Source organism: Cydia fagiglandana, chromosome 8 (assembly GCF_963556715.1).
Source record: "Cydia fagiglandana chromosome 8, ilCydFagi1.1, whole genome shotgun sequence".
Classification (NCBI taxonomy): Eukaryota; Metazoa; Arthropoda; class Insecta; order Lepidoptera; family Tortricidae; genus Cydia; species Cydia fagiglandana.
The window spans coordinates 6,370,973-6,384,012 of record NC_085939.1 but is presented as its reverse complement, the minus strand read 5'-3'; the positions used below and the strand labels follow the sequence as shown (position 1 = coordinate 6,384,012).

The 13,040-nt window shown below is 38.3% G+C and overlaps 1 protein-coding gene across 1 annotated transcript; it reads right to left on the bottom strand.

The window, feature by feature from the left end:
- Positions 1–901: 901 nt before the first annotated feature.
- On the bottom strand, positions 902–12,941 carry LOC134666550 (branched-chain-amino-acid aminotransferase, cytosolic). The gene is made up of 9 exons (XM_063523747.1): positions 12,454–12,941; positions 11,914–12,084; positions 10,719–10,928; positions 10,232–10,462; positions 7,602–7,785; positions 5,532–5,654; positions 3,310–3,464; positions 2,912–3,106; positions 902–2,878 (listed from the first exon to the last, which is right to left on the bottom strand). Exons 1-8 carry the CDS (start codon positions 12,472–12,474, stop codon positions 2,918–2,920), a joined length of 1,284 nt encoding a protein of 427 aa, XP_063379817.1. The 5' UTR covers positions 12,475–12,941; the 3' UTR covers positions 902–2,878; positions 2,912–2,917.
- Between the last annotated feature and the right edge of the window lie 99 nt (positions 12,942–13,040).

Sequence of the window (13,040 nt, the reverse complement as noted above, 5' to 3'; positions counted from 1 at the left end):
TAGGAAAAATTGTGACATTCATAATATTAATACTAGAAATAAACATAAGCTCGCAGTGCCCTTCACACGGCTCCATAAAATTAAAAAATCATTCATGGGTAATTGTGTAAGATTTTATAATAAACTTCCAAACCATATTACTGAATTATCAATTAATAAATTTAAAAATTATGTAAAGCGTAAACTTATTTCTAAACCTTATTATACCACACAAGACTACATGAGTGATAAAACAACGTGGGATTAATTGTGACTCGAAATAGATAATTCAATGTATGTACTTCTTTGTTAAGTTTTATTGACATTTGTTATTGACATTTAGATTTTATTCTAGAAACATTCTAGACTAGTATTTTTTATACAATTTTTTTTTATGTTTGACGATCTTTTTGTGAAATTCTTAGTATTAAATTTGATCTGTATAATAATCCAATATTACTATGGAATAATATTAACTTCAATAAATTGCTCTGATAATTAGCTTAAGATAATATATTATTATGTAAAACGTTCATAAGTGCTTGTTACTAGGCCTACATGAATAAAGTATTTTTGACTTGACTTGACTTGACTTTGGCAACATACGAAATACGTTTATACTCTCCATACTACGTTTAAAAACTGAGTGGATGGCATGGAGAAGCCCCATCTGCTAGGGGCTGGCCGAGGGGTTTCGGTTGCTCCGGTTGCCTTTCCTACTGGACCTTGGCTCTAGCCCTAGCTGTGTGCTGACACTGCAGAGGGTGACTGTAGGGCTCTCGTGTTTGAATGTCATATCTGAGTGAGGGCTCATGTAATATTTAACTATCGAAGTCGACTGGTCATAACATAAACCTTATTACAACAAAATAAGGTCTGCCATGGTTTAGTTATGTTTAAAAATAATACTTCATCAAATCGTAAAAACGTATATTTATAAATATTTAACAAACTCGTACAGATTCTCGTGAAGTAGACTAGAAAATACAATAAAATGTTCTAACATTTAAAAGTTGTCAAATGGCGGTCCAGTATAAGTTGCGTTTTCGCGCGCAAGTCCATACTTGAAGTCGCGCTTGATGTATGGAGTCGCGCGCGAGAACGCAACTCATGCTAGACCGTCTGAGTGACTTCCGGTGCGCGTCTCTAGCTTACAAGTATGTACTTGTTAGTCCTTGTATGTACATTAATTTAGTATACAATAAAAAGTACAACTGAAGCTAAATCTAAGCTCCATTTTTATAACCCAGTCTGCCCAATCTATCACGTTTTTATAAAACCTGACAGTTAGGTTACTATATAAGTATGTAGAATAGATTGGGAAATTTAATTTCATATATGGCGGTTATGTTCTGTGATATAAAAATGGAGTTTGGGTCACGCTTTTCTATCCCGTAAAGAATTGTCCACACAAGTCTTCAATAAACTCAACTGCACTCGTTTCGTATTTGAACTTGCACTCGAAACACAAATCGTCTCGGCATAGTTGTTTTACTACAATAAAGTTTATGAGAACACAATCACTGATTGCGCTCATTAAAAATTAATTTATATTAAATACAATACCTTACAATTATTTAACGTTATTACCTATTAAACAATATATTATACAAAAATACTAATCGCATTCTATATATAAAATCTAGAGATTGCAGAAAAATCTTTCACACAACGCGTTTCGCAGAGTGTCTCAAAGTTTGCTTACAGTATAAACGTAACGCGTATACACGTAACGAGTAAAAGCTTTGAGACGGGTCTATCGGCAGAGTGCTCTGGAATTGATACGAGCCAATAATTGCCCTACAATAATACACTCTGAGCCCCTTATTCATAAAACTTAACAAGCTTCAATTAGTTAATTCATGTTTTATCCCTTTCTTACAAATACATAAGTCGAAATGACAGATTAAGAAAAACTATTACATAATAGCTAATTGAGGCTTGTAGGGCATCATGAATAACGCCTTTTTTAAAGTCCAGTCTCGCCACTATCCACGTGCCGCCAACCATGCAATATTTTATTAAGGAAATTTGAATCTAGTTCAATTGTAATTGAGTTAAAATATCATTTGTCCGAAAATTCAATGTGACAGAAGGAATCTTAGGGTCGGTTGCACCAAACTGTTCGTATCGTAAAAGAGTTCGCTAAATTTTTATGTATGGCAAGTTTCATAGTAAGGCGCCGGGGCGCGCCGGCTGACGTTGATCAGTATGTCAAATGTGGTTGGTGCAACTGGCCCTAAATTTGTATGCTTTAACCTGTTCCTATTTTTAATTTAAACCTTGTTGTATAGTTCATTGGGATGAATTTTGTTTAAGAATGCAATGAAACAAAAGAAATGCCACTTTATTTGGGTTATGAAAGGTTCTAATTAGAATGAAACGGAGTGTATAGTCGACGTCAAAGATAACTTTACACTTTTTGCCTTATTACAAACGAGTAAAGTGCAAAAGTGTAAACATATTTTTGACGTCGACTGTACATCTAAATTCACATAGGGCTTTACGTGGATATAAGAACGGTTCAAATTCCATTGAAAAATAGTGTACATTGTATTGTAATGTACATTTGGCGGCACGAGTCTATACAAGTCAGCTACTTTTAGGGCAGATTTAGACGGCGCGCGAACTCGCATGCGATTTTAGTTACATTGCGGACTGTTGGTTACATCCAATTCAACCGACCGATCAAAACCCGCAATGGTATGAAACTGCGAGTTCTCGCATCGTCTAAATCGGGCTTAAAACTCCGAACAAAAGCGATTTAACTGTTATAAAGTTCAAATCACTTGACGGTACCTGCCGCGATTTCCTTAAACTAACACTTTGACCCTGTTTGAGCCGTTAAACAGTCATTTGTAAAGTTCAATGTCTTTTAACTTAGTTATAAGTTCACTTCCTCAGCAATGAGGGACCGATTGAAGTTCACTTCACGTCACTATGAGATGATGACCGAGTAGGGGTGGTCTATGTGTCCGTACTGGATGGCCAGGAGGGTGTCCTTTAGCCGCTGGAACACGGGCTGGGACTGCTGCATGGTGGGGATGTGGATGTTGTTCTCGAGGAAGCCGATCCGGCTGACCGGGCTGATCACCGCTGCCGTGCCCGCGCCGAACATCTCCAGTAGCTGTAATTAAAAACAAAATATTACTTTTCACCACACCATTTTCTTCCTTTTTTTGGTCTTGAAATACGTGTTGAACAACTGGCCGGAGGAAACACCAAATCGGGAGTCGTGGAAATTAAGGGGAGAGGCCTTTGCCCAGCAGTGGGACAATCAAATAGGCTAGGAAAAAAATATATTTAAATAAATTAATCATTAGAACTCACCCGTCCCTGTTTGTTGAGAGTGATGACTCGGTCCATGGTGATGACCTCCTCCTTGACGACCAGGTCCTCCCACTGGCTGGCCAGCTCGAGGATGGAGCGCCGCGTGATGCCCGGCAGGATCAGCCCGTTCAGGGGCGGCGTGCTTAGCTGCTTGTCTACGAGTAACAACAAATATTGTATTATTATACATACTACAAGGGGTCATCAGATTTCCTTCATGGTATATTCCATTAGAGGTTATATTAAACTTGATATTTGTTGCGCATATCAAAAAGAATAGTGAGAGAACACAATATTTAGAAAATACATTCAGCAGCAGAAGTAGCTAAGCGGGCGAGGTGTTCAAAATTACCTCGCACGTTTTTATTCTCTTAGGAATAAAGTCGCGTCAAGATCATTTTGAACACCTGGCCCGCATAGGAAGTTCTGCTGCTGACTGTACCCACAGTTATTAACATTCGAATATCCTAATTAATTCTGAGTTTTTTTGTTTTGACACTGGCCGCTTAATATATTTATTCTACCTAATTAAGAGGTTTTAAATACTGATTTCTGGTGTGATGTAATAATGAATATAGTGCACTGTTAAAAATAATAAATAAAGCCTTGGAAAATATTAATTTTAACACAGAGGGGTGGGAAGCCAAGACAAGTGTGGTGTTTCTGATGAAACTCTGAATTTTTTACATCAGTACCGATATCGGCCGGTCACGTCGGCCGTTATCGATGTTACTGACCCCTAGACGCCCGGCTACATCATTTGCCTTGTAAATAATGTGTCAGAATGCAGATAATTACGTAAAAGGGCACTCTCACGCGATCCATCTGCCTCTTTAAACTAAACATATACTCTTCTTTTAGGGAATAGTGATGCTGATACACATATATACAGTGTTACTTGAGCCACTGAAAACCTGAGACACCTTAACAGTTTTTTTTAATATTTTGAATACTCTATTTATTCTTTAATTCTATAATTATTTATATTCGTTGTTACTTCTCTTAACAATTCTATTCGATTGGTAATTCTACATCCATCGTAAACACTGTTAACTGAGCATTTGCATACCTTACTGCAACGAGATAAGGTTTACCAATGGCCAGTTAAGGGTGTTGCTAATTGACAAACAAGGTGTCAAGTGCCCTCATGAATAGTTATTGAATATTGTATCATTACAAACTTGTAGACTGGGCATGTAAAAAAAAATCCTCCTTTAAAAAAATGAAAAAAATTATCTCCTTTCTGAACAAACAGTACTAAGGTTTTCAGTAGGCCATGAAACACCGTGTATTCCTAATGTTTCAATGTTTAAAGTAAGTAGGTAGAATTGTTTTCGATAATCTTACGAACTACGTGCCAAAATACACAAACAGGGCTTATTTCCTCGCTGCCGATAACGAGCCAGATATATCCGGTCAGAGGTCCCGGAGCCAGCTAGCTTTAGATAAGATCACAATATCGGTCACGCGGTAAAGCGGTTTTATATTAAGTCTTCTCGAATACAATAAGTAATCATTGACTGATTATGATGATATATGTATACAATGGGGTTGGCAACTGTCAAACGTTTGCATAGATTGCGCCATCATAGCTTGCCCCTTTTTCTATGAGATTTGGCTTAAAGGGCTGGCATCCAGGGTATTAAAAAAACAAAAAATTGACACAATTCTAGGGATTGATAGTGCAAGCTATGACGGCGCCATCTGCTAAAAACTTCCACCGGCCAACCCAATTGATATACGGAATAACTAGCATTGTCTTTTAACTAGTCATTTTAATAGTTGCTAAAAAACCTTCCAGAACCAACACTCGGTTTAAAAATCGAGATACCTCGTATAAAAGCGTGTTATTATTACTCGTATCGTAATGTTTGAAATGATTTGTACAAAGAAAGATATAATTTATTACTCGATTTTGAGTAAGTAAATAAGGCGATTGCGGCACTTATAAAACAGTTTGTTAGAACTGCCGACGTTTATAAAAAACCGGCCAAGTGCGAGTCAGACCCGCGCACGAAGGGTTCCGTACCTTTAATCTTTATTTTATTATGTTTTTAGTATTTGTTGTTATAGCGGCAACAGAAATACATCATCTGTGAAAATTTCAACTGCCTAGCTATCACGGTTCACACAGACAGACTGACAGACGGACAGAGGAGTCTTAGTAATAGGGTCCCGTTTTTACACATATATACAGTAAAACAAGTTAATAATGGAATTACCTCCATTCTCGTTGATGTAGACCATGAAGATGTTCATGGCGCCGACCTCGGTGAGCTGGTGGTCGGGTCCGAACAGCCACAAGACCTGGTGGTGGCCGAGCTGCGCGGCGCGCGTCGTGGCCTCTGCGGTCACACAAGAGGGTCAATCAACTGGGTTTATTTTAATGTTAGTTTTGTTTTGTAGGTAGTTTTAATTTTATTAGTATTCTGGTATAACTGAGTCGCTTAACTTCAAACTCGGGTAAATCCATGTGTCAGATTAAGCTATTTTGGTATTAAGAAATGGTAATAGGGTAGATATTCGCTGAGAGGGTCGAATGGATTTACCCGAGTTTGAAGTTAAGCGACACAATTACCTTCGTGTGTAACATCACATTGAATAAAACTAACTGCCGAATTCGAACTTTATGATACGTCAATAATAGATCTAGAAACGATATCGATTAGATGTGTCAGTGTCAAAAGTGACGTATTTGTTTGAAGAAACGTTACATTTGACACTGATATATCTAATCCATATCGTCTCTATATCTATTATTTGATTGATCTTAAAGTTAGAATCGGGCCGTATAATTCACATCCTGCTATTACTTTGACATTTAAAATTACTTATCAATTACCATTATACATTGGAAATAGCACAAGAAACCGAATAATCAATCCCGGGTAAATTAAAGTTCTATAATCAACAACTTACGAACCGGCTGTAACTGGATAAATCATTAAACAAACATTTCCTATCTGGTGTAAGTAATAATTTAACGGAATTGTTGATAAAATAATAACTCAGTTTCTTGCAAATAAATTATACCTAGCCACAGTTCCGTATTCAGGATGCTTTTAAATGAAATGGCTTTTCGCAGATTTTATTGTAATCTATCCTAAAACAAAACGAGACATTACAAAGTAAATGAAAACAAATGATAAAATAGCACTGATATGCAAAACGTAGAGATTTCGGCGCGTGTAACCGATGGGTGAACTAAACGACATGCAAATTTAAACTGTAATAATGAATAATAAGATTCATTTTTATTAGAGGTCAATAAGGCGCTTATACTGAGCTTGTAATGATAATTTTTAAGAAATGATCGCAGAAAGCAAAGATTTATCCCTCATGACAGTCATGACAGTGATATTAAGCCTCTATACTCTGAACTAAATACACTACCAATATAAAATGTATAGCATATTGAATGCAAATAAAGTAACAAAAAGAAATGATACAGTTAGCAGCAGAAGTTGCTAAGCGGGTCAGGTGTCAAAATGATCTTGATGCGACTTTATTGTTAAGAGAATAAGAGCGTGTCAAGGTAATTTAGAACACCTCGCCTGCTTAGCTTCTGCTGCTGACTGTACAAATTTGAGATATGGTGGACGACCTAGTGTGATTGAGTCAGTATGCCGGTTGTACTTATCGCAACAATAGGGAGCGTGCATGAACCATAGGAGCAGCGCAGGAGTCTCCTGTTTATTAACGAGAAGTGTTACCCCAAGCTTAACTTTTTGACTTAGGTCACTAGATGGCAGATCCTATAATGCGCAAGGGAACGTGTGTTAACGTTTTCGACGCCAACGATGGATATATCCGAACCGCAGATCCGATGCCAAAGATGGATTAATCCGTCACACCACCACTCCACCGACTCGTCGTCATACCACTGAGTAACATAGACCTACGCGCATAAGCATAAAGTTCAATTTCAATTTTTGACACTTCGGTGACGTGGCGTGTGAGTGACAGCTTTTGTGTTTGACACGGCGTCGAAAGGGTTAACTGTAGGAAGCAGCAACGTAAAGCGAAGTTTACGATTCAGGTCAGACACTCCAACGCGCTCAGCCTCTATAGTAGGGGCGGCTCACTCTGCGATTTCGTCGCTTTGCTACAGGTAGCTAAAAGTACATCCGTTCCACACCAATTTAGGTGGCTAGCCATAAACCGCGCGTGGCGCTGTCCCCACCTAGCGGCCATATCTGTCCTGATCGTAACATAAGCGTTTTGTTAGAGAGTGAGTCTTCTGTACCTAATAGTACTATTATTTATGCTGTCTATAGTAACAAGGTTCTTACCTATCGTGGGTCCGTAGTTGGAGCCCACCTTCCTGTTGCCGACGCCGCCGGGGAAGGCGCGCACCACGTTGGGGTCCGCGAAGATGGACACGGCGCCGTCGGTGCTCGTCTTGTAGTACGCGCTCACCGGGCTCAGCACGACGAACAGCAGCGCCGACTCGGGCGCCATCACGCCAAACGTCGCCTGAGGATTAACACAACTACATTACATTTTTGAAGTGAAATATTCTTTAGCGGCGCTGTGCACTTTTTGTGATGGGGAAAAAATGTTAAACTCGCGAGAGCGTAAGACGTAAGACGCTTCGTAAGACGGACACGTGACCTGATCGAAAAACTGTTACAATGTTATTGAGTTTTCACTTCTGCCGGCACTCCCGGAGTGCAACCCGTTGTTTTTTTTTTGTTATTATTTTGTGGTTTTATTATACTGCCACTGCCACGCAGTTGGATAACAAAGCTATACGAACTCCTTCTTCTTTCTCGCGTTATCCCGGCATTTTGTCACGGCTCATGGGAGCCTGGGGTCCGCTTCACAACTAATCCCAAGAATTGACATAGGCACAAATTTTTACGAAAGCGACTGCCATCTGACCTTCCAACCCATAGGGGAAACTTGGCCTTATTGGGAATAGTCCGGTTTCCTCACGATGTTTTCCTTCACTGAAAAGCAACTGGTAAATATCAAATGATATTTCGTATGTACATACGTTCCGAAAAACTCATTGGTACGAGCCAGGGTGTGAACCCCGCGACCTCCGGATTGAAAGTCGCACGCTCTTACCGCCACCAGCGCTTAAGCAAAGCTATAGGTACGAACGTTTATATATATATTTGAAATATGTCACTGGCTGAAACCCACCGAGTATATTTTAATAGGCTATTCTATGTACAATACACATATTTCAAATATAATGTGTAATATAAAATATACTCGATGGGTTTCAGCCAGTGACAACGAGGGCTGTGTATGCGCACGCGACAGTTGGTTAAATATTATTTGCGGACCTTGAACATAACATCTTTTCAACGACTGCGTCACTTCAATGTTGATTCAAATGCTAAAATTGCGAAAATAAAGAATGGCGCTATTTGTTATTAAGGCTATTGTTACAATATCAAGAGTCATATCGTCTTTTGTGAGTCTATTTTTGTTTAGAGGCGAATCTTCTCGTAGTAACTTTATCTAAAAGACTAATAACGTCCGTTGCCTTACTTAACATCATCTTTCAATGGGAGTCGATCTTTCGTAGACACAGTCGAAGTTTATACAGCTGTAGTGATAGATCTAAATAAATAGCTAAGTTTTATTCTTGTCATAATTTATAAGTAATTATTATGTTTCCTTCACACAGGAAGCAAGGGCTTGTGCACAAATAACGCGAGGTTCGATAGGGGGTGGGGGTCATGAAAAAATTACGATAGATCACGTTGGGGGAGGGAGGGTATAAGGAAACTTCACGTGTATTTTTCTACAGTCAAAAAGTAGCCGAAAATACCTCGCGTGATTTGTGCACAACCCCAAGTAGCGTGTAATTTTGTAAATATTATTAAGTAGATAAGTAAAGTTTCGGTTTGATCTTGTCGTCAATAGAGCCATTATTTTCTTTGATGGAGCCATTATTTTCTAGAATAGTAATGGCGACGAAGATAAGAAAATGCGAATTAAAGTGGCATTAACATTTCTGGCGCCCCATGCCACGATACATATCTTAGAATAATGCGATAACAATTTGCTAGTTTTATCGGCTTGTGATAAGCACTGCTTTTTATATGACAATAAGAAGGCGTGTAGAGATAAGTTGCAGAAAGTATACCAAATAAATTAACAATAAGGTAGTCAAGGTCAGAAATATGTATGAATGGTGTCAGGGAGCTAGCTCGATGATAAACCCACCAACATCTCAATTACAAGGTGAGATGGCTTAAACATGTTATCTATTGCATGAGACTATTATTGTTACGTTATGTTCTTGGTTAAACATGCCATACATAGGTCACTAGATAAGTTTTGCAATAGACAAAAATGAAACAAAGATGATTGGCCGGATAATATTTACTTTTAGTAAATAAACTTAAAATCTATTTTTAATACGTAAATTTAAAAAGAAAGTAAATGGTAGAATGTTTGAGTATCTGAGTCATCATTTGTGTATGCAAAGCTTCAGGAGTAAGGCCATAAAATTAAATATAAAAAATATTTTTTTAAAAATGCAGGAGGGGTAATTCATTAATACACGAACAAAGTCTGAAAGCAGTTTTTCCGCCAAAACGACACAGTACTTACGATATAAAAACAGTTTTCGAGAACAATTGAAACGAGCGAGGCTGTGTCAATAAGGCTTTATAAAAAATTGGTTGTTCTGCGAAGAAGTCAAGTGTGCTGTCCCTGATACAAGACGCCCACGAATTATACTTAATCCATTGAAGTAAGGTGTAGGTATACCTACACATATTTTTAACCTTTACTAGTAAATAACCCGTCGAACGTCCACCATACAACAAATTGATGCAAAGTAATTTGACCCATATTGATCTGTGGTAACGTGTGATAATAAGGCGCTCCACGGGTTGAAATAAGTCCACCTATCTAGTGAATGTATTGGACAAAATAGATAGCAAAACTAGCTTACCTCTGTTGCTATAAGCGTTGGTCGAATATATAGAGTGGAGGATTCAGAATGCGGCACCCACTCTTGGTCAATTTGTATGAGTCTTTTCATGCATTTGATGAGTTCCTCTCCGTTGAATATCGGCAGGCCGGAGCGGTGCGCGGCCAGGTTCATCCTCTTCATGTTGAGATCAGGCCGGAACAACCGGATTTTGTCATCTACGCCACGGTAAGCTTTCATCCCTTCAAACAACTGTAACAACAATTTTCAAAAGTTAAATGGGTAAATATTTCTCTTTGTCCCTAATAAAGCATCGAATAAACTGATAAGGCTATTTGTTTACACATCCATTGCGTCCAATACGCGCAAGCACTGTCAGTCTGGAAGGAAGTAGAAGTAAACATCGGTAATGATCGTTCTGATTCTGTATTTTATGGAGTCGAGTTACAGTTCAATTTCGAATGTTTTTTTTAGGATTTGACCTTCTGTCGATTAGCGATTTACTTACTTGTATTGCGTAGTGAAGAGCCTTCGCAGCAGGATGTATGCTTAGGTTCTCGAAGGGAATGATCTCTGGTTTCTGCCAACCGCCCAGTTGCACTTGGTAATTGATTTTGAGCATGTGATCCGTGAAGTACTTCCCGAAACCGAGGTCTTTAGCGTCTGGTTTGGGCTGCAGCTGGTACGGCGCCGCTAATTTCACGTGTAAATCTTCATACTGAAACAAGATTAATCAGTTCTAAGTAATTACATTTAGGAGAATTTTTACCTACCTACACAGGGTAAATTGAAAGCAATAGGAATAGGTAGGTATACGTAAGTAGTTTTAAATATTCAGAATAGTGTAAATAGCACAAAAACCCGTCATAACCTAAGGAAAAAGGACAAGTATAAGCACAATGTGAACATCTAGATATAAACATATAAGCACAACAATGACGCAATTTATCAAATGTGTTGTGGCATGGTCGCATTATGAAAACTATTAATTAAACTTTCAACTGATAAGGACATGAATTGAGAATCATAGAAGTAGTTAAATAAGCAAACTAAATAATAAACATGATAAAAGGCTCAGAGAAGTTATGTAAACAAGACTGAATAATGTGCAGTCACCAAATTGGTTCCCGCATCGATTGGTAAAGTATTAATATAAACTTTAGGTGTGTGATAAACAGTTTGAATTGAACCATAGGTTTAAGTCAATAAATTTGATTTAACCAACTATGATACTTAACCAAACTGTTTATTTATGTAATCACACGAGATGTTTATATAGCCACTTTCTACCGTAGCCACCATACAATTGACCAATAATGAATGAACAATACTTGATCAGGAATTTGGATGAATATTCGTATAGTGATTCTCTTTATGAGCAAGGTTAGCAGATGTGTAGATAGAAGTATTTGCGTAGATGAGCAAATAAATAAAATATGTTAATTAGTAACGCTGATAAGATACGGTTCTTTCACAAATTTTCCTTAAATTAAATGTTTATCAAACATAATTCAAGTCCAATGGTATGTTACACGTGTAGGTAACATGACGAAAAGCTTGTGCGTGGTATATCTCTAGATAGCATTAAAACTGGCATTTTTTTCCATATCCCATACATCGTGGTGGGATTTAGTTCTGTCGTACTTAAAGAGGCGGTCGCGAGTGTTATATGGGCTACACGGATTTTGAGCGAAGGTACCAACCTTGAAATATTGTTCAGGCTCTCCGTGAGGGCAGGGCTCGTCGTGCTCGGGCGCCGCGTACTCGGGCGCGGCCACGGCGGCCTCCTCCAGCTCCTTGTACCGCAGTGAGGAGCTGCAGCGCCTCACCGTCCGCAACTTGTGCTGGTTCTCGAAAATCCATTTCACCAACAACTGACAAATTCATATTTTTGTTTAACGATGCTGCATGCGCGGCAAAAATAAACTAACTACATCAATGGCGCAGTAAGCGTAGCAGCCAACATTGTGTAGTTTCTTGACCAGAATAGGTATAGGGGCTTCATATGCAAAATTTACAAGGCCACGAAATTAATATCACTCTGATGGTGATGAAGCTGAAAGTTATACTAATCGGGGATTGCATTTTATTTTCATAATGCTCTGATATCACTAAGAATACAAGTAAAAAAAATAGTATACTGATACCTATGTTACAGGTACCTACATGCAATGTGAACCTAATAGCCTGAGTCAAAAAATTAAACAATTATGTATATCGTCCATGGCAATAAACTTGCTTACCTGACTACGACGGATAGGCATACTTAATTTTTTTAAACAATATGTAAACACTATAACACCACTAGAAAACTAAATTTAAAATACTGCAGTTATTTTTGTTACAAAAATACTTAAATAAATAATTAAACACTGCTCAATCAGTCTGTCGATTAATTGCTTGGCTTTAACTGACTTCAACGGACTTAAGCACAAACATTTAAAGAGATGATAAGATATGTGGGCTGACCTATGACGTACTGTTCATAATCAACAGAAATTATAAAACATCACTTGATAACGCACTGTTCCCATCAAAATATGATTACGCACTCAGTAGTACTGAGAAATAAGTCGTATTAAAGTTGCGAAAACATGGAAAAAGGTGCGTAGCGGAGTGAGGTCGCGCTAAAGTCTGCGTCAGGTCGCCGCGCGCCGTCTTCACACAAATGAATATGGTAATACGGCGGCGTATCAATGCTCATTTGAGCACACCGACTATCATTTACATTACCAATTATGCCACATAATAATACACGTGGCCCGCGAGGAAAGCAACACTCCCCAATTCAGACAGATTTTACTCAGTCAACTTGGGGCGCAATTCAGCA

What these genes read in the sequence shown, in the direction of transcription:
- LOC134666550 (XM_063523747.1), bottom strand. Translation starts at nt 12,474, where the DNA reads ATGCCTATCCGTCGTAGTCAG. An exon ending in TGCCTATCCGTCGTAGTCAG is followed by an intron (nt 12,085 to 12,453) that starts GTAAGCAAGTTT and finishes TGAATTTGTCAG; the next exon opens with TTGTTGGTGAAATGGATTTT. An exon ending in CAACTACGGACCCACGATAG is followed by an intron (nt 5,655 to 7,601) that starts GTAAGAACCTTG and finishes GTGTGACCGCAG; the next exon opens with AGGCCACGACGCGCGCCGCG.